The following is a 27881-nucleotide window of genomic DNA, read 5'->3' as shown; positions in this document are numbered from 1 at the left end:
AGGACTGGCAGTGACTCAGACACGTTGTAAGGAAATTTCTGCTTCCGGAGGGAGGTTGGACTAAATGAGCCTGTCCGCCTAAGAGTTACGTAAGGCTCTGAAAGGTACAAAGCATCTCCCTACAGTCTAGTGGTGCCATGTAAGGGCCACTACGATCACCCAGACACAGCGATCACAGGCTCGTGCAATGCCTGCGATGGGCACATGAAGACCGAATGCTCCTGGGAATAGGGGAGACTACTGAGGGTCGTAGGGGGAGAAGTGGTCTGCGGTAGCCACGGAGCTGTATTTCTGTCTCTCCGTTCCCAGTCCTGTAGTCTTCACTGGTATTAGGAGAGGTTCTTTCTTCTGGGAAAACAGCAGTAAAGATTCCTGCCTACTGGCTTCAGTGTGGTCACAGACATCTCAATTTATTTCATACAAATGGAGATACCTGGAGGAGAAAGGACAGGAAGAAAGGGGCTTCAAGAGGAATGGGAGGAAAGCCTGACCTACTGTACAAGAAGTCTGGAGGGCTCACAGGAACCTGCACCACTCAGCTGGTCTTGCCAACCGTGTGAGGTAACCAAGGAAACCAATGACCAATAGAAAAGGGCAATGAAGCCTGGACGCAGAGAGGCCAATGAAAGAGTTGCAACCAATTTCAAACAGAGAAAGAGGGTATTCACACCTCTTCACTGCCTTTGCGTCTCCAACTCTCTCACTTGTTCTCTTTCAAGAGTGAAACCCACTTCTGACTTTTGCAAGTGCTCTAAGCTTTCCCTTTGTTCTTAAATAGAATTTCTCTTGTTATACTGAAACTTGTGCAGGTTACTTTTTCTTTCTGTTCATGCTGCCCGTGCTGCTCCAGTTTTATTTTCAGTTTCCACTCACTTTTGCTTTTGATTACCACCATGCCTCACTTGAACTTTTTAGCTCAGCTAAGTAATCAAACCAGGTCAACTGGATCTGGGGAACTGGGACTCCTGACCCCCAACACTGGACAGTTCTTTAAACCCAACAAGCAATACAAAAATTAATAGCATGGTTTCTGTTATGGGGGGATTGCACCCTATATTGACTACTAGTTCAAAGTATGTATGGCACCGCCATGGGGGCTATAAGTGATTTCCAGTAGGCCATTCAATTCTTCTTCCTCCTCCCTCCTCCTTCTCTTCTTCCTTCTTCTTCCAGAGTTTGACAGTGTTGCTCAGACTAGAGTGCAGTGGCACCATCAGAGCTCAATGGAACCTCAGACCCCTGGGTTCAAGTGATCCCTCCTGCCTCAGCCTCTGGAGTAGCCGGGACTACAGGCCCCACCACAACACCCAGCTATTTTTAGAGATGGGGTCTTGAACCCGTGAGCTCAGGCAATCCACCCAACGAGGCCTCCCAGAGTGCTAGGATTACAGATGTGAGCCACCCGCGCCTGGCCTTGACTAATTTCTCTACTTTTTGTAGAGATGGGTCTCAAACTCCTGAGCTCAAACGATCTACCGTATCAGCCTCCCAGGGTGTTAGGATTACAGAGATAAGCCACCAGGCCTGTCCCATTCAATTATTCTTTTAAGCCAGATGGTTGTGGGTAATGGAATATGTATCAGTCTACTTTTACCATAACAAAGATGTGTAACAAAATGCCCCCCAAACTCAGAGGCCTAACACAACAATCATTTATTTTCATTCATGCATCTAAAGGTCAACTGGTCTAGGCCGAGTTCAGCTGGGCTTGTCCCTTGCTGCAGATTGGGTCCAGGTTTTCTCCATATACCTCTTACCTTCCTTGGACAATGGGCCAGTCAGGGCATATTTTTCTCATGGTGATGGCAGAACAACAAAACAAGTTCAATGGTACAAGCACATTTTAAACCTTTGCTTGTATCATATCTGCTAATATCCTAGGACCAAAGAAAATCCACTTGGCTAAGCCCAACATAAATGAAACAGGGAAACATATCCCTCCTGTGTAGGAGAGCAGAGCATATCTGAATATTTTAAACAATTTCTGCTCTTATCTATGGTTTTGTCAAACAAACCAACAAACAAAAATCTCCAATAAGCTAACTTAACACAAAGCACATGGTTAGATCACCGAATTCTATAGGTATGACTTCACTGTCTTACTTTCTTTACTGAAAATGTGCCCCCAGTGTTAGAGGGGATATGTACCACGAAGATGGACAGAGGATTCTCTAAGTCCATAGGTGCTGCAGGCAGAGAAGGCACTTGGACACATGTGGACTCTGTGTCTAGACTTGGGACATGGCTGCCTTCTCCAGGAGTCATTTACCTGCCACCAAGTGACCAGCTGATCCTCCCAAAGAATGGTGTCCTATTGGTTTCTCCAAGTTGGCTTCTGCTGTTGGCAGGTTCAGTACTCAACAGTGGCAGTGGCCAGCCAGATCACCCGTGTTGAAAGGCAGTTCCTGCCAGATGTGGTGGCTCACCCCCTTAATCCTAGCACTCTGGGAGGCTGAGGCCAGTGGATTGCTTGAGCTCAGGAGTTCAAGACCAGTCTGAGCAAGAGTGAGACCTCATCTCTAAAAATAGTTATGCATTGTGGTAGGCACCTCTAGTCCCAGCTACTCGGGAGGCTGAGGCAAGAGGATCACATGAGCCCAAAAGTTTGAGATTGCTGTGAGACTCTGTCTCAAAAAAAAAAGTCCCTGAGGTTGGACCATGCATAGCCTGCAGCATGCTACTATAGCCACTTCATATATGGGCTCTTCAAACAAGAACGAGGGTATTTTAGGAAAAATGCCAACATCCACAGTTATAGAGATTTCTTCCATGTTGAATGCCTCCTGATGGATGTTCATATAGGACAGGAAATAATCACATTCTGCACCTATTCAAAAGGGTCCATCCACGTACCTTACTACCAGACCTCCTGTACCTAATATTCAATCTTATTCTTTCTAAGTCCTTGGTTGGCTGGCCGGCCCTTGAGCCAGTGTCTATGAGGCCTTCAGGACACCTCTCCCCTCCTGAGAAGTGGAAAGCCAGTCACAGTGCTCAGAATTCTGCCATCTGAGATGATGTTCCTTCCCTGCTGTCTCCTTAGCGCCAGGCCCAGGTGAGGCTAGAATACAACAGCTGTTCACTTCTGCCATGTGCAAGCATACTACCCAGATGCCAGTATTAGGCCCATTTTTTTCCATCTGCATTAACTGGACATAGAGAAAGAAGACTTGTGGTCTACAGGTGTGGACTGAGGAAGGGTTAGGAATCTAAGTCACCTTCATGAATAGCTGCCTGCTCAGGCTGAAATGGTGGCCTGATGGGCCAGGGGCCCAGTGCCCCCATGCCCCTTTTCCAGGAAACAGGGATGGGAGGGGAGGCTGAGCAGGGGACACACGGGATTAGGCCTTGAAGAACACACACAAGATAAGGCCTTGCTGATTTCTTGGTACACACCCAGGCAGGATAAGGTTATGCTGACCCCATTGATGTTAAAAATGTTTTTGTATCTAGCTATTATTTTGTTTAATCAAATAACCGCAAGTGCTGTATGTGCCAGTCGTGGAGTCCTGTGGTTTGCTTGCTATGTCACCCAACCTATAAAAGCTGTGCATTAACTCTGGTCGGGGCTGCTCTCCCCAATCTTTCTGAGACTTGCCGGGCCAGATGGCTGATCTAAATAAAGGCTCCTTACTGGCATTTTGAAGATTATTTGTCTGGTGGTCTTTCGTCGCTCCATAACAAGGCCCAGTCTTATGTACATACTTTTTACTTCACAGTGGAATGTTGCTGTGCGCATCCAATTTTAAGGATCAGATAAAACTAAATTCATGAAGGGGAGTTCAGATGACAGTTCTTTATTGCCACCTGGGCTATGGCTTCCCCACTGGCTGCAGGCTGTGGTGGGCAGCCTTGAAGACGGTGCCCACTGAACCCTACCTCCTGGTGTTCACCCCCTTGTGGACCCTCCCATGTTGTACCAGGGTTGCAGAAATAATGACAGATCACCAATAGATGAGGTATAAAAGGCACTGAAGGGCAGCACCTGTGGCTCAGTGGGTAGGGCGCTGGTCCCTTATACCGAGGGTGGCAGGTTCAAACCTGGCCCTGGCCAAACTACAACAAAAAAATAGCCAGGCATTGTGGCAGGTACCTGTAGTCCCAGCTATTCCGGAGGCTGAGGCAAGAGAATCACCTAAGTCCAAGAGTTGGAGGTTGCTGTGAGCTGTGACACCATGGCACTCTACCAAGGGCGATAAAGTGAGACTCTGTCTCTAAAAAAATAAAAATAATTAAAAAAAAAAAAAAGGCACTGAAGCTTCAATTCTGGTCACTGTGATGGGCAGCTGTCTCAGGGAGCCCTGTGATTCCTGCCTCCTCATACTCATGCTCTTGGGTACTACTCTGCCTTTGAGTGTGGGCTGGACCACGTGACTCAAATCTAAAGAACTGAACATGGCAAAAGTCATGAAATGTTACTTCTTATTTTACTTTATTATTATTTTCTTTTTGAGACAGGGTCTCTTTTGGCCAGGCTGGAATGCAGTGGTGCAATCACAGCTCACTGCATCCTTGAACTCATGAGCTCAGGTGATCCTCTTGCCTCAGCCTCGCAGTAGCTAACAGGCGCCCGCTACGACGCCTGGGTAATTTTTTAAAAATTTTAATTGATAGTAGAGATGAGGTCCCGCTCTTCCTCAGGCTGGTATAGAACAACCGCCGCCTCCGCCTCCCACAGCGCTAGGATTACAGGTGTGAGCCACCGCGCCCGGGCCCCTAGTAGAGATTCTTAAAACATTAAATGATAATATACCATAGTTTTTGTCCCAAACACAGAGGTACGTTCATTCGTTGAAGTTACAAAGTTAGAACTTTTTCCCGCGTGCGAGACAGGGCAATTCTTCTCCATCTCCATCACGGCTCACTTGCCTCTCGCTACTAGCGCCCAGTACATTTACTGACGACATTAATTCAACTAGAATTGCAACCTCTGGACATCTTTGGTCTGGTTTGCAAGACGACCAGGCGCGCCTCCAGCTGGGTCAGAATTGGAGTATTCAGAATAGAAAGCTTAGGTAGGAGAGGGGGAACTGAAGGGCGCAAGCCTGGAGCAGGTGCCGGGGTTTTGCCGCCAGGTAGTCCCTGGCTGGGCGAGACTAGGCAGGGCGTCTTCGGGCCCGGAAGTTGTCTCTGCCCTGACCAAAGATGGCGGCTTGAGCGTCACTTGACCACCTCCCTTAACCAATGGATCTCGACGCTAGGCTGACTCACTCGAGCGACCTCGACGCTACGCTATATGATGCAACGCTGGAGTGGAGAAAGCCTCCAGCGCACGTTGGGGTGATAAGGCGGTGGTTCTGCAGGAGTTGATGTCCTTGGAGGTCACCAGAGCGACCGCAGGGATGGTGCTAGGTGGGTGAGCTCGGTGTATGGCGCGGTGCTCCCTATCTGGGGTTAGGAACCTTCGTCCAACCGAATTCCAGCGCTTACCTTAGTGTCTGGCACAGAGTGGTCGCTGCGTAAATGTTTGCGGACCAACGGGAGGGAGGGAGGAGGGGAGGCGAGGCTGGACTCGGGACTTGATGGGCCAGGTTGGGGCTTCCCCGAGCTCTCTTTGCCCCGACGCTGCGACAGTGGCCGCCCTGAGCCCTGCCGCACTGTGAAATATCCCGTGATTGCGCCGAAATTTAGAAGCTGTTAGGGATTCATAAGGTAGCCCCAAATATGCAATTCTTCAAAGCGATTGTCAGGAAAGGACGTTAGAATTATAATTATCTTTCGCCCAGCTTCATTTTTATTGAGATTTCCAGGGAGACCTTATCGTGCAGTAAGGAAAAAAAAAAGAAAAGAAAAGGTTTAGGAGACCTGGACTGTTGTCACTGTTAAGCCTTAATGGTTATGAGGCCTTTTGCAATTTGTCTAAAGTCAGAGTTTCGGTTTCCTTTAAAGATCAGAGCGAACTTGGTTATCTGATTTGTATATGTTATTTTATTTCATCCTCAGTTTTTCTCATTTTATAGACTAGGAAATAAGCTCAGAAAGGTTAAGAAAATTCCCCAGGGTTACAACAAGATTCCAGTGTAGGTCTGACCAACGTCAAAGCCCTTGCTTTATCTTTGGGTAATGAAGTAGAGAGAATAAGTATCACAAATTAAAATTACCAGAGTTCTTTTCTTTCTTTCTGTTTTTGCAGTTTTTGGCCGGGGCCGGGTTTGAACCCACCACCTCCGGTATATGGGGTTTACTCCTTTGAGCCACAGGCGCTGACCCCAGAGTTCATTTTTAAAGTTAAATTTGTAACTAGCATGCTTTTATGACATAGATATCATTGAAAAGGGGGAATAAGAAAATAATTAGGATATTAAGTTTTTATGAACCTCATTAATTTTCACTAAAATGATGCTTGTTCTGTTTACAAAGGTAAAGCATGAATGAAGTAGTTGCACTATAAAGTGACTGATAATTATTGGCTGAAAAGTAACCTACTCTCATTCTGTAAAACAGCAGAGCTGTATGTCTCAGATCGAGAGGGAAACGATGCTACAGGAGATGGAACCAAGGAGAAACCATTTAAAACAGGTCTTAAGGTAGTGTCTAATTAGGATAATAACTCTGCATTTATTAATGATTTAATGTCGGTTACGGTGTGATTTGTTCACAAATTCTACTTCAAGCCCTAGGTTTTCAAACATATTTTCAGAAAAAGGAAAGTAAGGAATATATAGATGTATGGCTTTAGAACTGTTTAGATGATCAAAGTCTAAACTTACTTGAATGTTTTAAAAAGGTGATTTTGTTTTTCTTCCTTAACACATTGTGTTATATCTTGGAATTTTTCCATACAGTGAGTCAGATTGCCAGTTTTTCAGTTCTTGTAAAAATAAATACCACTCTTCCTTAGTCTCACTGAGCACGTGGCCAGGTGACTGCTAAGAGGCTTTTGGTGAATTTACCACAATCTGGAAGGGGATCCTCAGCCTTGTGACTCAAAGACCTCATTTATATCAGCACACCAAGAATGTACCCATTTCTCAAAGCAGACACATGCATCTGGAACTTAAAGTTAGAATGCCAATTTATTTATTTATTTATTTATTTTATTTATTTTTTTTTTTTGTAGAGACAGAGTCTCACTTTATGGCCCTCGGTAGAGTGCCGTGGCCTCACACAGCTCACAGCAACCTCCAACTCCTGGGCTTAAGCGATTCTCCTGCCCGAGTAGCTGGGACTACAGGCGCCCGCCACAGCGCCCAGCTATTTTTTGGTTGCAGTTTGGCCGGGGCCGGGTTTGAACCCGTCACTCTCGGTATATGGGGCCGGCGCCTTACGGACTGAGCCACAGGCGCCGCCCAGAATGCCAATTTATTAATGCATTATTTCTCAGGCCTTAGGATCCTTGAATGAGTTTAGCACATTCTGTCTAAGTAGAGTTATATGGAAAGCCAAATAGAAATCAAATGGGTTCTTTTAGAACTTGGACTCACTATGGCTGTTAGATAACTAATTGCATCAGGTTAAGGTGTGACCCAAGACATACTTCTTAAAGTAGCCCATGGACTTAACTTTTGAACTCAAATGCTAGAATCCATTCACATAAGGAAGATGGCTGAAACTTCCTTCCTTGAACCTTCCTACAATAAGCAGTGCCCTGACAGTCCTTTTTCTATGCACTATGTCTGACCAATCCCTCTTTTTGATAACTATATTACAACATTTAGTTGCTGTCAAGTCCTAACGTTGGAGCATCCTAGGTCATGATATGTGGTTGTGCTTTGGCATGTCAACATGGGGGCTGGCTTTTTAACTCCTAAAGGGAAATCTTTCTCTCATTTCTGCATTATTGAATGCCTCCTTGTGGCTCCCCAAAACTGACAACACCATTTAGGTGACTGTCACCAGAATGTTTCTGTTAACAAAAGTGTGCTGTTCTGATTTGGGGAATGACAGTTTGGTTCTTTCAGTGATATAAAAGGCAGGATCTCTCTGCAATTTATTAATGACAGTACTATAGACCAACTGGTAGTTAATGAATTCCACGTGACCTGCACATAGCCCTAGAACATCTAATTGTTTAAAAAAGTGAACTCCCTTGGATGTTTTTAAAAGATCCAGATTCTGTCCTTTGCAGCAGCCACTGCATCCCTTTAGAAAAGGTCAGGTTTTGGAAGCTTTCAGATCTTGCACCAAGAGAATGACTTACTGCATTTCTTATTTGGCTTAATAACTCAGGAGAGATTTTGAAGGAATATTTGAAGCAACAAAATATCATTTTTTATATACTATCAACTATATTTAAAAAACACAAAATATAAACTATTAACTGATACACAGCATAGCAATACCTGATGTGTCCTAGTTTGGTGAAAAGGGGTATTCTACATGTAGGAAAATTTTCGAACTGATGCTTTGCCTTTTGTACTTGACCATTATTTTGTTGAGTTTCAAAAATATCTTACTTACACTTAGTGGCGCCTGTAGTTCAGTGGATAGGGCGCCAGCCACATACACTGAGGCTGGCAGGTTCAGCCCTGACCAGCTAAAATAACAATGACAACTACAACAAAAAAATAGCCAGGCATTGTGGCAGGCGCCTGTAGTCCTGGCTACTTGGGACTGAGGCAAAAGAATCACTTAAGCCCAAGAGTTTGAGATTGCTGTGGGGCAGTGGCACCATGGCACTCTACCCAGGGCAACAGCTTGAGACTGTCTCAAAAAAGAAAAAAAAAAGTCTTACACTCAAGGCTATAATCCTAGCACTCTGGGAGGCCGAGGGAGGTGGATTGCCTGAACTCATAGGTTCGAGACCAGCATGAGCCAGAGTGAGACCCCCCCATCTCTAAAAATAGCCAGGCATTGTGGCAGGTGCCTATAGTACCAGCTACTTGGGAGGCTGAGGCAAGAGAATTGTTTGAGCCCAAGAGTTTGAGGTTGCTGTAAGCTACGATGCCATGGTACTCTTCCAAGGGCAACAAAGTGAGACTCTGTCTCCAAAAAATAAATAAATAAACAAACAAAAATGTCTTCCATATTTCTGTGATTTCTTACAGAGGACCAGCTTTTTATGTGTCACTTGCACTTGGCTTTTGCTGTTAGGCATCTCTTCTGTTGTCAGTGTACCTCTGCTTGGTCACTACAGCCACTTAATGATCTACTGTTACTGCTAGTCTGTTTTAAGGAACTGTATACTATACGGCTGAACTTGTTGGAATTGCTTGTAAGAGGCTTCTACTTTAGACAAAGTGCATCTTAGTATGTTCAACCCATCACTGCCAATGTCAGCCTTTGGGTCTTGAGGTCTTTCTGCTTTCTTTTTTTTTTTTTTTTTTTTTTGTAGAGACAGAGTCTCACTTTATGGCCCTCGGTAGAGTGCCGTGGCCTCACACAGCTCACAGCAACTTCCAACTCCTGGGCTTAAGCGATTCTCTTGCCTCAGCCTCCCGAGCAGCTGGGACTACAGGCGCCCGCCACAACGCCCGGCTATTTTTTGGTTGCAGATTGGCCGGGGCCGGGTTTGAACCCGCCACCCTCGGTATATGGGGCCGGCGCCTTACCGACTGAGCCATAGGCACCGCCCTCTTTCTGCTTTCTTATTGGCTCTTGATGGTGTTCTGGATTGTTGAAGGTGCCTCATAATTAAGGTGTTGCTCAATTTTAAGTATTGTACAATATTGAATACATTTCTTTTTTCTCTCTCTCTACCCAAGGCTTTGATGACTGTAGGAAAAGAACCATTTCCCACTATTTATGTAGATTCACAAAAAGAAAATGAGGTAGGGTGAACTAAAAGCTTTACCGAATTATATTTTGTGATAAATTTTTTTATCAAAACAGAGTTCTTAAAAAAAAAATTAACGGTTTATCTCTTTAGAGGTGGGATGTTATTTCTAAAACACAGATGAAGAACATTAGAAAAATGTGGCATAGGGAACAAATGAAGAGTGAGTCCCGGGAAAAGAAAGAGGTGAGTAATGAATTTGCCACTGTAAACATTTGTTAAAGTCAGAACACCAGGAATCATTTTAACAAATTGCTTTATTGTTAAAAGGCAGAAGATAATTTTCGAAGAGAAAAGAACCTAGAAGAAGCAAAAAAGATTACAATTAAAAACGATCCAAGTCTTCCAGAGGCAAAATGTGTAAGTGCGAGTATCATTTTCTTTTTTTTTTTTTATTTTGGCCGGGGCTGAGTTTGAACCCGCCACCTCCGGCATATGGGACCGGCGCCCTACTCCTTGAGCCACAGGCGCCACCCAGCCAGTATCATTTCCAATATCATGGATGTGGCTACATCAGGTCCTAGTTTCTGTGTTTGAGGGCATGCCACATGGTTTGTTCATTCTGTTTTTACTTTCCTTTTCAAAGGGATAGAGAGAAATAATGTTTCAGAGTTATGTGGCTAGTGCTTTTGGGGTCCGTTTTATCACAGAGTTTAGTGATTGCTTATTAAATGAATTCTGTCCAAACTGAACACCAGCAGACCTGATATCAGCAGGCCTAGCGGTGCTTTGTGGTATTTGTCAAGTGACTATACCCTTCTAGTGTCAGTTTCCTTATCATAAAATGAAGAGGTTGATGATCTTCATGGCTTATTTAAATAGCCAAAAAAGTTCATGACAAAATCATGCCATGAAAAATAAATAAATAAACCTAGGTGCAGTGGCTCACACCTGCAATCCCAGCAACTGGGGAGGCTGAGGTGGGAGAGTTGCTTGAGGCCAAACGCTTAAGAGCAACCTGGGCAGCATCACAAGACCCCCATCTCTAAACAAGTAAGAAAAGGCAGCCCTTGTGGTGGAGTGCACCTGTAGTCAGGAAAACCGCTTGAGCCCAGGAGTTCAAGGCTGCAGTGAGCTATGATTGCACTGCAGCATTGCACCCTCACTGTGGTCCAGTCTGGGTGACAGAATGAGACTCAGGGTTGTGATTTTTGAAATCAGGTTCACTCTTCCATCTTTTCTTTCTGGAACTGAAACAGGTTGCTGGACTATGAATGGACATGATTTGATTTTCCATAGTTATTTCTGATGAATTGTTACATTTTTCCTGTTTCCTTAGTGAGGGAGCTACCTGTTTTGTTGGCTACATTCCCTCATCCCTTCTTCTATTCATCTTTTCTCTCCTTCATACCCAAACAGAAAGGTAGGCTTTTAGATCCCAAGACCTGATGTGTATTGAAGGCCTGTAGGGTCACAGAAAAGGCACCGTGTGGATTAGGAGTATTGCTGGAAGCAAATTGAATTCATTTATTAATTGACTTTATGTAGCAATATCTGCAAGTCTTCTGGTTGTTTCTCATTGTCAGCTTTTCACTAAAAAAGACGACTTCGAGTTTTTTTGAACCACTCCAGTATGGTGACAGTATTTGGCTCTGACTTTGACTAGAGTGTGTACAGTCTTGTACCATTCTGTGCTTTTTTAATACTTTACTACCATCCATCTAATATTAGTAAAAAAGTTGGTATTGTAAATGACACAATTAGTCAGATGCTATTTAATTTAACAGGTGAAGATTGATTCATTACAAGGATATAGAGGCCAAAGAGTGAAAGTGTTTGGCTGGGTCCACAGGCTGCGTAGGCAAGGTAAACTGTATCACTTTGCTTTCTATTTTTTAAATATCCTTCATCTTAGATAAAGAAAATCATAAAGTTATTTACTTGTGTTCATTTTTTGTGGGAGGGTTTGGTATGCTTGTCCTTCTTCCTTTCCTCCCCCCCTCCCCTCTCTCCTCCCCTCTCTCCTTCCCTCCCTTACTTCCCTTCCTTCCTCATATATTGATTTATATCCTCAATTTGTGCTTATTTAAAAATTATTAAAAGTTTTAAAATTAAGTGCTGTTTTAACTTTTATCAACCACAGTGATGAGGAGTTATCTAGTAAATATTTGTCAAATTGAATTTTAATTATTTAATGAAAATTGGGTTGTATTACAAGAAGTTCAGATCTAAATCTGAAACATGGCTAGAGTTTTGGCTCTTACATTTAGCATATTTGCATTCTACCTGGTCCTGATATTTCGTATTCTCTTTTTTTATTATAAATGATTATCACATCTTTCATAAAAAGAAATGGGACATAAAAAAGAGTGATTGTGTTTGACAATATTTAAGCCTCTTCCACTGAGCGCCTGGTGCCGCATGCAGGGGATTCAAGGGTGAAGAAGGCTTAATCCCTTCCTTCATGTTGCTTATGGTCTTGCTTTCCCTGGTCATGTGGGTCATGGGATCATGTAGGATTTGCAGGTATAGTGTGGTGAAGGCAAAATAGTAGTGATATTACCAGTGAGTACTTCAAAGGAAGGGGGCCGTGCGGGAGTTTTGAACTTCAGTATTTAACCTCAGAGTTTCCTTTATGTAAGATTAAGTTATAATAAAGTAGTCTGTAGTGCCTTGACAATCGCCTGGCTGAATTTTTATTTCTCATTTTTAGGGAAGAATTTAATGTTTCTGGTGTTGCGGGATGGTACGGGTTATCTTCAGTGTGTCTTGTCTGATGAGTTGGTAAGTGTTTTATTTATGTCTGACAGATTTTGTTCAGCAGTTTTCTTTATTGTTTGGGGAATTCTAGGATCTGTATACATTTTTAAACTTTTATTCACAGATGACATCTATCAAAATAGGACATTGTACACCATAAACATATACTATTCTTATTTGTTAATTATATCTTAATAAAGCTAAGGGGGGGAAATGCTTGTATTATAGAAAATTTCCAACACATACAGAGTGGGACAATGTGAAGAATCCTCATGGGCTAGTCCCTCAGCTTCAGTACCTGTCAGTATTTGGCCAATCCTGGCCTGTCAGCCCCTTAGACATCATAGCATTTCATTCAAACACACGTGCATGGACACCTCTGAGAAAAAAGGATTTTAATGTGGTCACCCACCATTGTCATACCCTCCTCCAAATTAATACAGCTGCTAAATGTGACCGAATATCCAAATTCTCCCAGTCATTTCTCAGTGCTTTTTAATAGTTACTTGATTTGAATGAAGAGCCAAACAATATCTGTCCGCTGCGTTCAGTTGCTGTGACCCTGAAGTCTCCGTTAACCTACAGCGGTGCTCCCTTCCCATTCCCTTTTCTCCTGCCTCGCCTTGCTACTTGTTGGTTGGAAAAAAATCCTGCTTGGTTGTCCTGTGGAGCTTCTCACGGTGTAGGTTTGGTTAGTTGCATCCTTGTGGTGTCATTTGGCATGGTCCTTTATCCTCTGTATTTTCATAAACTGGAGGTTAGATAGGATTCGGTTCATTTTGGGAGCACACTAGTTCTTGGGCAAAGCTCTATTCTCCTGTTGCATCCCATTGAGAGGTACAGAGATAATGTCTTGGCGTCCTTTCTTAACGACTAGTGGGTTCAGCTGTTGAGAGCCTGATCCCTCCATTTTAAAGTTCCCCCTAACTTTTTCTCTTAAAAACTTTAGTGGGAATTGGTGATCACAGTGTCAGTGGGCTCTGCATCTTATTTTAATAGTCCAGATTTTTAAAAGTAAAAATAATCGTCCAGGTTTTTTTAAGTGATATGGGCTAGGGTCCCATATGCCTATGTGTGTATAACTTGCATATTTGCATGTATATGTGTATCTACAGATAAATTTTTGTCTTCCACAAAAATAGCTATTCTTTATTAATATTAAAAATCAGTGGCCTTCTTTTACTAACATTTAACCAGATAACTTATTTGTAAATAGTCTTTTTTCTGTATGTTAAGATATTTTAATATCCGTGTACATAACTAAACTTGAACTTTGACCTTTTTATAGTGTCAGTGTTACAATGGCGTAGTGTTATCTACTGAGAGTAGTGTTGCCGTGTATGGAATGCTAAATCTTACCCCAAAGGGCAAGCAGGTGAGTAGATTGAGTTCTTCACTGGGTGAATGAACAGGTGTGTGTGTGTGTTAGTTTTTGAGTGCCTTTGTACCTTTGGTGTTTGACATATGAATACACAAATATGAAGTATACGCCTTTTAACAGTAGACTATGTGCCCTGTGCTGCTCACATGATAAAAAGAAGATGCAGGGATTTTTTCAACCGTATTATTCCTGCATAAAACTCATAGGCTATAATGTAGCCACTTTGCTGGGAATTTATGAATAACTTTAGCGAGGTGGAAACAAAAACTTCACAACCATCCAGAAAATTTCAGAGAAAAATAGTAACTAGCTGGGTGTGGTGGCTCATGCCTGTAATCTGAGCACTCTGGGAGGCCAAGGTTGGTGGATTGCCTGAGCTCAGGAATTTGAGACCAGCCTGAGCAAGAGTGAGACCCCACCTCTACTAAAAATAAAAAAACTAGCTAGGTATAGAGCTGCACGCCTGTAGCCCCAGCTGCTTGGGAAGCTGAAGTAAAAAGATGCTCAAGCCCAAGAGTTTAAGGTTGCTTTGAGTTAAGATGATACCAAGACACTCTACCCATGGCAAAAGAATGACACTCTGTCTCAAAAAAAGAAAAAAAAAATAGTGGCTTGGCGCCATAGCACAGTGGTTATGGCACCAGCCACATACAGTGAGACTGGTGTGTTTGAACCTGGCCTGGGCCAGCTGAACAACAGTGACAACTGCAATAAAAAAACAGCGGGGTGTTGTGGTGGGCGCCTGTAGTCCCAGCTACTTGGGAGGCTGAGGTAAGAGAATCACTTAAACCCAAGAGTTTGAGGTTGCTGTGAGCTGTGATGTCACAGCACTCTACCAAGGGTGACAAAGTGAGACTCTGTCTCAAAAAAAAAAATAGTAACCTAAGTCTGAAACTATTTAAATAGAATTTGAAGGCCCCCTTTAAAAAAATACTAGGTTAGGCATGGTAGCTCATACCTGTAATCTTAGCACTCTGGGACAGTGAGGCAGGTGGATTGCTTGAGCTCAGGAGTTAAGAGACCAGTCTGAGCAAGGGAGCAAGACCTCCATCTATACTAAAAATAGAAAATTAGCCAGATTCCTATAGTCTCATTTACTTGGGAGGCTGAGGCAAGAGAATCACTTGAGCCCAAGAATTTGAGGTTGCTGTGAGCTTTGATGACGCCATAGCGCTCTACCAAGGGTGACAGAGTAAGACTCTGTTTCAGAAAAAAATAAATGTAATTCTGATATTCAGAGAGCTGTTTCTTCTTTAGCCAACAGGTACATAACCCGAAGAGTTACAGTTGTTTGTTGGTTAATTACAGTTCAAATAACTACTGTGGTTGTATTTGCTGGCTCAAAAAGAAAACAAACAAATGTGACATATTAATCATAAGAGGGAGTAAACAGTCCTTCTCATCAGCTGGAAGTAATGATACAAGGTCTTAGAGAATTCTGTAAAAGAACCCATAGTAAGAATGAGTATCTGATTCAAGTTCACTGAGTTTTTCTTGGAAGTAATGTGATTGCAAATAGAGTGGTTGTCATGGTGTTACTTGGTAGCCAGTGTTTGGCAACAAGATAATTATATTCCATGATATGTAACTTTTATTTATTTTTATTTTTTTGAGACAGAGTCTCACTTTGTTGCCCTCAGTAGAGTGCTGTGGTGTCACAACTCATAGCAGCCTCAAACTCTTGGGCTTAAGCGATTCTCTTACTTCAGCTGGGACTACAGGTGCCCACCACAACACCCAGCTGTTTTTTTAGAGACCAGTTTTCACTCTGGCTCAGGCTGGTCTCGAACTCGGCCCCCCGGAGTGCTAGGAATACAGGTGTGAGCCACCGTGCCTGGCTGATACGTAGCTTTTAGCATGAATAGTTTTTAATGGAATTATTAGGGGAATTTGAATTTTTACTGTATATATGTTTCAGAGATAAATAGTTCTCAGTAAAATCTTTACATTTAGGAGTTTTTCAGTGTGAGTAAATATGCTAATTTAAATTAGTGGACACACCATTGAAAGATATACCATAATGGTTTTATTTTTGAGAAATGGTCTCACTCTATTGCCCAGGCTAGAGTGCTATAGCATTGTAACTCACAGCTATCTCAAACTCTGGGGCTTAAGTGATCCTTCTGCCTTACCCTCCTGAGTAGCTGGGACTATAGATGTGCACCACCACACCTGGCTGGTTTTTCTAATTTTAGTAGAGGCAGGTTTCGAACTCCTTCAGCAGTCCACCCACCTTGACCTCCCAGAGTGCTAGGATTATACAAAGAAGCTATCATGCCCAGCCAGATACATCAAAATGGTAACAGTAGTTACTTCAGATTGGACGATTATAGGTTATTTCCTAGTTTATGCTTTTCAGTTTTTAGAAATGGGTATTGGTATATTTATACTGAAAGAAACTGTGAATATAAAAATGTCAGTATAAAATTGAATTAATGGGTCTTTGCTTTTAAAAAGATAAGGTCAATAATGATGAGGGTTTTAGCAATATCAGCTTGCAAAAATTTTGATGTAAAAATTTTTAATAATGTTAATATTTTCTTCTCCTTTTCTCTCTTTCTCCCCACCCTACTTTTAAAAAATTGTAGGCTCCAGGGGGCCACGAACTGAGTTGTGACTTCTGGGAACTGCTTGGGTTGGCCCCCGCTGGAGGAGCTGATAACTTGATCAACGAAGAGTCTGACGTTGACGTCCAGCTCAACAATAGACACATGATGATCCGAGGAGAAAACATGTCCAAAATCCTGAAAGCACGCTCCATGGTTACCAGGTGTCTGAGAGATCACTTCTTTGATAGGGGTTACTATGAAGTGAGTGTGCTTCTTCAGCTTTTGCTAAAAGCCATTTTGAAACTTGAAACAGCGGGAGTCACGCCAGGCCTTTTCTTTCCATTTGACCAGGTTACGCCTCCGACATTAGTGCAAACACAAGTAGAAGGCGGTGCTACACTCTTCAAGCTTGACTTCTTTGGGGAGGAGGCATTTTTGACTCAGTCCTCTCAGTTGTATCTGGAGACCTGCATGCCAGCCCTGGGAGATGTTTTTTGTATTGCACAGTCTTACAGGGCAGAACAATCCAGAACTCGAAGGCACCTGGCTGAGTATGAAATTGTCTTGTTTTTATTTATTTTTAGAAAACATCTTTAGAGATGGAAGTTTTTTATAGGTAAATGATACCTGTGTAAAAAATTGTGGTATGTTAGAATAATGGAAGAACACATTAAGAACTTTTGCCTTCTTAGGACATAGCTAAGATCTACTTTTGTAGTTTGCCTTGATCCTTTGTATGATAAGGAATAAATTGGAAATCATTACTCAGGGACAAGAGGGGCGTCCAGAACTAATTTGCCATGTTAGGAAACGGGTTTAGTATTGTTGGAATTTTACTCGCATACCAGTTTCCCGATGTTAAAATCTTTGCTTTCCAAAATTCCTGAGCTCGTGTTCTTGTTCTTCAGATACACTCATGTGGAAGCTGAGTGCCCTTTCCTGACCTTTGAGGACCTCCTGAACCGATTGGAGGACTTGGTCTGTGATGTGGTAGATAGAGTCTTAAAGTCACCTGCAGCAAGTGTAGTGCGCGAACTCAACCCGGTAGGTGGAGTGTTTATAGATACAAAATGTATTGGAAGATAGTGAAGCTTTCAGCTGCAGCTTTTGTAGAGGTAATGGTGATATTAGTGATTGCCAATTATTTTATGCTATTTTAACTTACGTAAAAAGAGGGTCATATGTTTTCCATTTTAGGAATGTCTATAGTATAGTTTCCTACTCAGAAATAATGTTTTATAATAATGGTGAATTTTTTTTAATAGAAATTTTTAGTGTTAGTGGTGTCTTTATATACACTGTATTTGTCCTTTTTGACTATAGAAATTTAAGCCCCCCAAACGGCCTTTCAAACGGATGAACTATTCAGATGCTATTGTGTGGCTGAAAGAACACAATATAAAAAAAGAAGATGGAACTTTCTATGAATTTGGAGAAGTACGTATTTCTTTGTTTCTAATCATTTTAAAGGTGGTATCATGTTCCAGTGGATTGTTGCTTCTGGTTAACTGTCATAGTAATGCAAGAGGCATCTGCTTATCCTTGAACCTGCTTCATGGGGTTGTCTGAGGATTCACTGAGTCAACAGATATAGAGCAGCTGCTTTTCTGTGGCATCCAGTAAATGGTAGTGAGTTTTCAGCATTCTTTCACGTCTCATCCTTTGCTGCTTCCTCTTTCATGCTTATTCCTTGGACTCAATTTATAAGCTCTACTCATAATCCTCTGGGCTGGCAGGGCTGCCCTAGGTTGTGAAGCCTTGAAATTACATGCAAAATGTTGGTGTATGTATGTAGGTGTTATGTTTTTCTGAAGACAGTATCATGTGCTTCCAAAAGGGATTAATTTCCTCCCCAAACAGTGATTTAATCCTACATGTGGAAAGCAATTCAAAGAGCTCTTGGCTGCTGGTTAATAGGTAAAGCCAAGAGAGAAGGCCCTGCTGGGGAGAGGGCCTGGTCCTCCAGGTAAACTTAGCATTTTGTTTTTGCCCAAGAAACACCCATCCAGCGTGCATTGGGGTGCAGATTTTCAACACTATTCCAGGCCCTCTTTCCTGTGCTTTTAATCACTCTTTGAATAATATTTGAAAATCTAATTGTTTTATAGGTGAAATAGGAGTGGCTACTGCTAACTGGAGTTTTGGTTCTCTAGGAGGAGAAACAATATATAGGGTGTCCTAAAGGTTGCTGTACGTACATAGGGACAATGGGAAATTGTAGCTAAATGTACCTTTATTTACAAAATAGTTGTTACAGAATTTTATAAAGTGTTTACAAAAAATAAAAAAATATTAAAAATATAACACATAAAATATGAGTTTGTTGATTTTTTCCCATTTGTGGCAAACTTTGGGACACCCTATACTACCTGGTCTGTGTAAAGCACTCACTGCTTTGTGAATTCTGTTTGTGGTGTTATGCTGTAATGTACCGACAGCTTGAATGCTGTCAGCATACCTCCGCACCCAGCTAGGTAGTGTGATTGGAAAGAGCACCAGCCATGGAGTGGGAAGGGCCCTTCCCCAGGGCTCTTAGCTCCCACCCCTGTCCTCCCTGCTTTGTAACTGAAGACCAGTGGTCCTCCTCTCTGGGCCCTTATCTCTGACAGAGGTGTCCAACCTGTGGCCCATGAGCCACCTGCAGATTATTTGAGGATTGTTGTGCTCATTTGTGGGGCTGGATATCACGAAAAGTGTGCATGGGCCTTTTTGTTCATCGGCTTTCCTTAGTGTTTATGTATTTATTGTGTGACCCAAGACAACTCTTCTTCTTCTGATGTGGGGCAGAAAAGAAAAAAGATGGGCCACCTCTTCAAGTGTCTGTGGCACAGGGAGCCCTCTGTGCCTGTCAGCATTTACTGTACATGGTTATCATTTCGTATGTATGAAAACACTAGTGGAGATAAATGGCCTTCAGACTTTGGAGGTGTGCAGAAACTCCACTTGCCTACTTACATCTGATGCAGAAGCCCATGTGTAAAGCACCTATGAGCAAAGGGACCAGAGCTTGAACATGGTATGCGGGGGGTTGCGGTGCCCATTTCATTTCTCACTTTAAGCAAATCAACGAGTCTTCTCTTTTCTCAATCCATTTTTACTGGGACAAGAGTTTTCAGTTTTAACTTGAATTTATGTGTGGTACCAAAGGACATTTTAAGAGAGGAGAAAACTAACTTGAGTCATCATCTAACATTTCTCAGCTAACTGTTCCAAGTGTGTTATTGGTTATTTGTCTTATGATTGTGCCTTACTGTCATTAAGGCGTAACTGATTGATTATAACAGGAAAGAAGTCCAGATAACAGGAGAGTTTAAAGATTAGTGTCATTCATAACATACTCTGTTGATCAGTGATGTTCTGGAGCATCATTCACCAATTACCAAAGACAAGTTCACTTCAGAACTCCACAAAACAGGGTGGTGCCTGTGGCTCAAAAGAGTAGGGCGCCAGCCCCATATGCCGGAGGTGGCGGGTTCAAATCTAGCCCTGGCCAAAAACTGCAAAAAAAAAAAAAAAAAAGAGAACTCCACAAAACAGGCCACTGAAAAAAAACAACTGAGCAGTGTCTAGTCACAGCTTGGGGGTTTCCTTTTGTTTCTCTTGTTTTTTTTTGTTTTCGGTCCTCAAATAGCATGGTGGTCAAGATGCACTGTGGGGCGGCGCCTGTGGTTCAAGGAGTAGGGCAGTGGCCCCATATACCATAGGTGGTGGGTTCAAACCTGGCCCCAGCCAAAAACTGCAAAAAAAAACCCCAAAAACAAAAAAGATGCACTGTGAAAGGAGGGAGATCTTTTTATAGCACATTTAACAACTGTGAGCTTAAAAGATAATATTTATTTTCTCTTTGAAATGAATTGTTCCTTACACAAATGTGTGTGGGTTAAGAGTGAATTAATGGGAGGAGGAGCTGGTGTGGGTGAAAGAGCTGCTCCTGCCTTGTTGTGTTCTGAGCCGTAAATGTTGATGAAGTCTTGTTTGACCTCAGGATATCCCAGAAGCTCCTGAGAGACTGATGACAGACACCATTAATGAACCAATCTTGCTGTGTCGATTTCCTGTGGAGATCAAGTCCTTCTATATGCAGCGATGTCCTGAGGATTCCCGGCTTACTGAATCTGTCAGTTTGTGATTCCAAGAGTATTAGTCATTTTGCTTTTTAGGGGGGTGGGGACTGTCATCTGGAATAAGATACAGCTCCTGGCAAATATTTCATTATGTATCTAGTATGACAGTATTTAAAGAAATGGGTTTTTCCCTCTGATTGGCATTAATGTGCTTTGTTAAATTAGAGTCTAAATAATACTTGAATTTTGCATGATCACACAGCCTCCCTTGGCTATCAGAGCTTTCATTATACTTTTTGTTGAAGCTCCATGTTAGTGTCGTATCTGACAGCCTGGTGGTAACTGTGCTTTTTTTTTTTTTTTTTTTTGCTTATATTTAAAGGTTGACGTCTTGATGCCCAATGTCGGTGAGATTGTGGGAGGTTCCATGCGCATCTGGGATAGTGAAGAACTGCTGGCAGGTTATAAAAGAGAAGGGATTGACCCCGCTCCCTACTACTGGTACACAGATCAGGTAAAAACAAGTCTTAAACACGCTTTACAGTTTTTTCATTGTAACAGTTCTGTGTACATTAAAAATTTTATAAGGAAAGAGTGTAGGGTAATATTTGATACTTGAGCTGTTTTGGGGTTCTTCGTTATAATGTGGCATATAAATATTACTAGTTTTGTCTTGGGCAAGTTTCATTTGAAAACCTGTTTAATGGCTAGCCTCGCTCATTGCACCTGAGTTTTAAAAAAATAAGTTATGGGGTGGCGCCTGTGGCTCAGTGGGTAGGGCACCGGCCACATACACCCAGGCTGGTGGGTTCGAATCCGGCTGGGGCCAGCTAGATAACAATGACAACTGCAACGAAAAAATAGCTGGGCACTGTGGCAGCTACTTGGGGGCTGAGGGAGGAGAATTGCTTGAGCCCGGGAGTTTGAGGTTGCTGTGAGCTGTGATGCTACGGCACTCGACCGAGGACAACATAGACTCTCTCAAAAAAAAAAAAAGTTATTAGATCTCACCGGTATCTAGTACTATCTTTTATTTTCCTTTAGTAAAGAGACACTAACTCAGTTTGAAAGTCTGAAATCTCTTCTTTCCAGTGTGGTACTTAATTCCTGGTTTATTTTTCATACCAAGTTATTCCTTTACACATAGTTTATGAAGGTGTATATGTTAAGGGTTGAATTCTTTTTTTTTTTTTGGTGAGACAGAGTCTTACTCTGTTACCCTAAGTAAAGTGCTATGGTGTTAGCCTAGTTCATAGCAACCTAAACTCCTGGGGTCAAGTGATCCTCGTGTCTCAGCCTCCTGCTTAGCTGAGATTACAGGCACCCACCACAATGCCCAGTTAGATTTTCTATTTTTACTAGAGACAGGGTCTTGCTGTAGCGCAGGCTAGTCTCAAACTCTTGAACTCAGGCAATCATCTGCCTCAGCCTCCCAGAGTGCAGGGATTACAAGCGTGAGCTATGGTGCCCAGCCTCAGGCTGGAATTCTTAATCATAGTGAGCCAGCTTCTTTCAAGTGGGAAATTTGAATATTTTGTTTTTTTTAATATTTATTTATTTAGAGACAGAGTCTCACTTTGTTGCCCTCAGTAGAGTGCTGTGGCATCACAGCTCACAGCAACCTCAAAGTCTTGGGTTCAAGTGATTTTCTTGCCTCAGTCTTCCAAGTAGCTGGGACGACAGGTGCCCACCACAAGGCCCGGCTATTTTTGGTTGTAGTTGTCATTGTTGTTTGGCAGGCCCAGGCTGGATTCTAACCCATCAGTTCTGGTGTATGTGGCTGGCGCCCTAACCGCTGAGCTACTGGCATCAAGCCAAGGAAATTTGAATATTTTAGAAGAAATTTTAAACTAAGCACTTACTTTTCTCTCCCACTTTTCTTTAAACAGAGGAAATATGGTACCTGTCCTCATGGAGGATATGGCTTGGGCCTGGAACGGTTTTTAACTTGGATCCTGAATAGGTATCACATCCGAGATGTGTGTTTATACCCCCGGTTTGTCCAGCGCTGCAGGCCGTGACCGATTTCTCCTAAAGTGTGATGGAAAGAATTCAGTTCATGAAAGGAGTAAGGCTGCCTCTACAAAGAACAAAAAGCCAGAATCTTCCCTTTTTATTCCATTGGAGTATAACTGTTTCTGTTCTGTATGCTTTTTATTCCTACTACGCTAAAAAGTAGCACAAATTACTTGAAAGTCAAGTGATATTGATATTGCCATCTTAACAAAAATGTCCATCACAGAGTTTGGGGGGAAATATATGGTAGATAACTCGGCAGTTGTGGATACATTTCAGCGTTTTATCCAATTATAGGTCATAATTTTGGGGTTATATACATAATTAAACAGTTTTAAATTATGGTCTAACACATTCCAGCAACTTAATCTTTCTGTCCTTTTAAGTGTAACTGGAATTTTGTAATTTATTTTATTGCATCAGTGAGTTAAAATAAACATCTTATGGGGAAATTGGCAATATGGTGTGAAAATCTGCTGGTATTAGAATAGGGTATAATTCAGAAGTAGATGCCAGAATCAAATGAATGCAAGCCTTTTACATCAGTTATGAACCTTCACTAAATCCACATAGCTGCTTTTAACTCTGAGGCATACAAATTGATATGAAAGAATTTGTAAAAATGGAATTTCCTTATAGAATTTGAAGTAAGAGCATAATTTGGGGTGTACTTAATGATTCACAGCATTCCTCTTAGCATTAGTTTAAGCTAAAGAGGCAGACTGATCTTCCCTCTTCCCTGTTAATTCCTAAGTAATTAAGAACAAATAAGTTCAAAAACAATTTGCTGCCAGAATCTTAATAACAACTGTAAGTGGCTGTTTGAGTTGCCCCCACCATGTCCATAGATCTAATCTGTGCCACCTTATTAGCTCACAGCAGGCTCCTTGAATGGCTTTATTTCAGATTTAGTTAATTTCTCTCCCGAATGCATGTCACGTATTCTCAATAGGCTGTATTCCCAGCAATCAATAAAGAAACACACATAAAAACTCTTTGCTGGCTTAATTTTCTTCTAGCTGAATGTCTCTGTCTCACATTAATTTATGTTTGATATTTTTTTCTCTTGTTATTTTTTATGCTGCATACATGTGAAGTTAGATGTTGCCCACATGTAGTGGTCGTTACTAAAGTTACATGGTAATGAAAAGGAATGGCCTTTTAAAATTAGGCAAGTAGGGCCAGAAGAAATGGCTCATGCCCGTAATCCTAGCACTCTGGGAGGCCGAGGCAGTGGATTGCCTGAGCTTACCAGCCTGAACCAGTGTGAGACCTCTTCTCTAGAGATAGTTGGGCCTTGTGGCGGGCGCTTATAGTCCCAGCTACTCGGGAGGCTGAGGCAGGAGAATTGCTTGAGCCCAGGAGTTTGAGGTTGCTGTGAGCTATGACATCAGGGCACTCTACCCAGGACAACAAGGTGAGACTTTGTCTCAAAAAAAAGAAAATTAGGTAAGTGGGTCCTAGTTACTTTTTTTTTTTTTTTTTTGGAGACAGACTCTCACCTTGTCGTACTAGATAAGAGTGCCATGGCATCATAGCTCATAGCAACCTCAAACTCTTGGGCTCTAGTGATCCTCTTGTTTGAGCCTCTGAAGTAGCTGGGACAGACATGCACCACCATACACAGCTAAATTTTTCTATTTTTAGTAGAGGTGGAGTGGTCAGGCTGGTCTCAAACTCATGAGCTCAATCCATCTGCCTGCCTTAGCCTCCCAGAGTGCTAGGATTTTTTTTTTTTTTTTAATTATTGGGGATTCATTGAAGGTATAAGAAACCAGGTTACACTGATTGCATTTGTTAGGTAAAGTCCCTCTTACAGTCATGTCTTGTCCCCAAAAGGTGTGGCACACACCAAGACCCCACCCCTCCCTCCTTCTTTCTCTCTCTGCTCTCCCCTTCTCCCACCCCCATTGTGTCATTAATTGTCCCAGAGTGCTGGGATTACAGGTGGGGAGCCACTGTACCCAGCCATAGTTAGATTTTTTAAAATCTTTGTGTTGTCTATTTGGCCTGTATCTTGTATCTTTAAATAAAAATTTATTGGAAGAATGTGAATGCGCTCTCATTGTCTTGGACAAGGCAGTGGATCAGAAGTCAAGTGAACAGGTTAGGCTCAATTAGCCTAATTTCAGGGCGGGTGGAGGTTTGAGATGGGGTTGGCTCACTCTGGCCCAGGCTGGTATGCCGTGTTCTGTACCCTCCAACTTCTGGGGTCAAGGCATCTTTGCCCAGCCTCCCAAAGTGTTGGGGTTACAGGTGTGAGCCGCCACACCTTGTGGAAGGCTGACACCACAGCATCCATTTTGTAGGCCAAGCGCCATTTCCTATATTAACAGACTTAAGTTTCTATTTCCCTGCAAACACTAGGCCTCTTCTTGTAAATCACATGAGCGAAACTTGGAAACTTGCTGGTGGGAATTTTCCGCTGCGGCCAGGTTGCTTGGATACCCGGTGACGCAAACTTCCTCTTTCACCTACCCTTATATACCCTGAAAAAACATTGTAATAAACGAGACTTGATCAGACTCCCGTCTTGTCTCCATTATTTGCACCTCTTGCCCCTTCCCATTCTCACCCTCTCCTCCAGGTATCCCTGTCAACTGACCCGCGGGCCGGGTCACGTGGCGCCCGCACAGGGACCTGGATATGAGGGAAAATGGTGAAGAAGCTACTGGAGCCGGCCAGCTCGAGAAACACCGGGACCTGACCGCGCGGTAGCCCGCTGCATTGGAACGAGGATCTCAGTGAGTAGTAGTAATCATGGGACAAGAAGTCAGTGAGCATGAGTTATTTGTGGAACAGTTAAGAGATGCACTCAAGTTGCGAGGAGTAAAGGTCAAAATTAAACAGCTATTTCAATTTTTTGACTAAAGAAGTCTGTCCTTGGTTTCCTCAAGAAGGAACCATAGACGAGAAAAGATGGAAAAGAGTAGGTGATGCTTTAAATGATTTTTATCAGACATTTGGACCTGAAAAAATACCAGTCACTGCTTTCTCCTACTGGAATCTCATTAATGATATTATTAGTTGTCGCAGTGTTTGTCCCACAGTTGCGGATGTCATAAAAAGGGGAGAAGAACTGTTACATCACCACAAAGAAAAGGATATCAAATCCCAAGATCTGTCCCAGGATCTCGGGGTTGCTGGGGCACTCCTCCTAGCTGTCAGCTTAATGAGCAAGAAGATCTTAATCTCACTAGAGAGTGATGAGGAACCAAACAGAGGAACAAAAGGCTCCTGCTGTCCTGGCCACCGGAGAACAAACTGAAAGTAAAATAGCCTAAGGTCAAAGTCCCGGAGCCAAAACGAAGGCTCTACCCAGACTTGAAAGTTTTCAAAATAGACCCTGATGATAAGCTTTCAGATGAGGAATGGAATGAGTTAGAGGAGGAGACGGCCAAGTATCATAATCCAGATTGGCCCCCCACATGGAAAACGGCCTCCCCCGTATAGCACAGCACCCTCCTCGCCGCCTGTGGCAATGGCTGCTATAGACCCAAAAAGGGATCTAGAGAACAAAATTGCACATTTACAAGAACAAATAAAACTCGAGAGGGAACATCAGGAGCTAATCAGTGAATTAGAAAAGCTTCAAACAGGCAAATTGGACTGCAAGGAGCAAAGGCCTCAAGAACAAGAATCCGCTGGCCCCATATCCCAATCTCCCGTTAGGGGTGTAGTCATGAGGAGGCCCCCTGTTAACCAGGAGAGAATAGAGGCATTCCAGGTCATGGAGACCATGGACAATCAGGGTCAAGCATGGAGACATCACAGTGGATTTGATTTTCAGGTGGTTAAGGAATTAAAAACGGCAGTGGCCCAATATGGAGCCACCGCTCCCTATACAAGAGCTATACTAGAATCAGAAGCAGAGAAATGGCTCATCCCTGGCGACTGGTATACCCTAGCCAGGGCTGCCTTATCTGGGGGAGATTACCTATTATGGAAATCTGAATATGCTGAATTTTGCAAAGACATTGCTAAAAGAAATGCTCAGGCGGGAAATGGCTGGACTTACGATATGCTTCTTGGCGAGGGGCATTTTGCTAGTACAGATGCTCAAATGCAATATGATCTGGGTCTGTGTGCACAAATCCAAGCTGCGGGAACCAGGGCTTGGAGAAAAATCCCAGTGAAAGGGGATTTTAGCTCTTCTCTCACCACAGTAAAGCAGGGCCCTGATGAGCCGTTTTCAGAGTTTGTCCACAGACTTTTGACAGCTGCAGGCAGGATTTTTGGTAACGCAGAAGCTGGAATGGACTTTGTCAAACAATTGGCTTATGAAAATGCCAATGCGGCATGCCAGGCAGCTATCTGACCTTACAAAAAAAAAAAACAGATCTATCGGGATATATTCACCTTTGCTCTGACATTGGCACCGCATACCAGCAAGGTTTGGTGATGGCCACGGCTTTACAGGGCTATACTGTTAAAGATTTCCTAGCTCAAAAAGCTAAGGTCAGTATTTTAATTGTGGAGAACCAGGGCATTTTGCCAAAGACTGTAAAAAAGAGAGGTCCCTTAATCCAAAGAGGTCCCAGCCTCCAGGCCTATGCCCCAAATGTCATAGGGGCCGTCATTGGGCCAATAAGTGTAAATCTAAAACAGATAATCAAGGAAATCCCCTCCCCTCTCAGCAGGGAAACGGAGAGAGGGGTCAGCCCCAGGCCCCGAAACCCAAACAAGTTTATAGGGCAGTCAGCTTTGTTCCAGCCAGCAGCAATCCATTTCAGACCTCTGCAGAGCCACCCCAGGAAGCGCAGGATTGGACCTCTTCCACCTCCCACACAGTACTAACCCCTGAAATGGGAGTGCAAATTTTACCCACAGGTGTGTTTGGTCCTCTGCCCCCAAACACCTTTGGGCTAATTATTGGACGCAGCAGTAGTTACGTCCAAGGACTCCAAATTTTCCCAGGTGTAACTGACAATGATTATGAGGGGGAAATTAAATTAATGGCTGCTTCCCCCCCCGAAATATCTCCGCTGTACCCCATGGCCAAAGAATAGCCCAGTTATTACTATTACCCTTCTTGTCAACTAATAATAAGATTAAAATAAAGCACCAAGGTGCGAGAGACTTTGGTTCCTCCAATGTTTACTGGGCTCAGCCTATCTCACCCCAAAAACCAATGCTCACTCTAAGCCTGGATGGCAAGGAATTTCATGGCCTTGTGGACACTGGGGCTGATGTCACTATAACAAAGAACTATGGCCCAGCCAGTGGCCCCTTTCCCCAACCTTAACTCATTTAACAGGAATCGGTCAAAGCCAAAACCCTGAGAAAAGCACCAAGATACTTACTTGGAAAGATAAAGATGGCAGTCAGGGAACCATACAGCCTTTTGTCATACCTGGCCTCCCTGTCAACCTTTGGGGATGAGATCTCTTGTCCCAAATGGGACTCATAATGTGTAGCCCTAATGATGTAGTGACAGCGCAAATGCTTGCCCAGGG

The 27881-nt window shown here is 42.9% G+C and overlaps 1 protein-coding gene across 4 annotated transcripts; it reads left to right on the top strand.

Annotated features, from left to right (window-relative positions):
- The first annotated feature begins 18 nt into the window (after positions 1 to 18).
- Positions 19 to 24480, top strand: NARS1 (asparaginyl-tRNA synthetase 1). 4 transcript variants are annotated; one of them, XM_053571242.1, is made up of 15 exons: positions 5202 to 5352; positions 6448 to 6527; positions 9645 to 9710; positions 9809 to 9901; positions 9986 to 10075; positions 11443 to 11521; positions 12369 to 12439; positions 13704 to 13790; positions 16385 to 16606; positions 16697 to 16896; positions 17254 to 17389; positions 17669 to 17782; positions 20331 to 20462; positions 20792 to 20923; positions 22299 to 24480. In XM_053571242.1, the coding sequence occupies exons 1-15, from the start codon at positions 5310 to 5312 to the stop codon at positions 22428 to 22430; spliced, it is 1677 nt and encodes a 558-aa protein (XP_053427217.1). In that variant the 5' UTR covers positions 5202 to 5309; the 3' UTR covers positions 22431 to 24480. The 4 variants fall into 4 exon arrangements, with proteins under 4 accessions (XP_053427215.1, XP_053427217.1, XP_053427216.1 ...); XM_053571241.1 differs by having other exon boundaries at positions 5204 to 5352; positions 6445 to 6527; XM_053571240.1 differs by lacking the exons at positions 5202 to 5352; positions 6448 to 6527 and adding an exon at positions 19 to 561.
- The last annotated feature ends 3401 nt before the right edge of the window (positions 24481 to 27881 follow it).

The sequence above is a fragment of the Nycticebus coucang genome, chromosome 19 (genome assembly GCF_027406575.1).
Source record: "Nycticebus coucang isolate mNycCou1 chromosome 19, mNycCou1.pri, whole genome shotgun sequence".
Lineage (NCBI taxonomy): Eukaryota > Metazoa > Chordata > Mammalia > Primates > Lorisidae > Nycticebus > Nycticebus coucang.
Note: the sequence above shows the minus strand (reverse complement) of the source record. Positions and strands in the feature narration are given on the sequence as shown.

Coding starts and splice junctions, on each gene's coding strand:
- NARS1 (XM_053571240.1), top strand. CDS start 424: ATGGAGATACCTGGAGGAGAAAGGACAGGAAGAAAGGGGCTTCAAGAG. Junction 17,390..17,668: donor TAGTGCGCGAACTCAACCCG/GTAGGTGGAGTG, acceptor TTTTGACTATAG/AAATTTAAGCCCCCCAAACG. Junction 20,924..22,298: donor ACTACTGGTACACAGATCAG/GTAAAAACAAGT, acceptor TTCTTTAAACAG/AGGAAATATGGTACCTGTCC.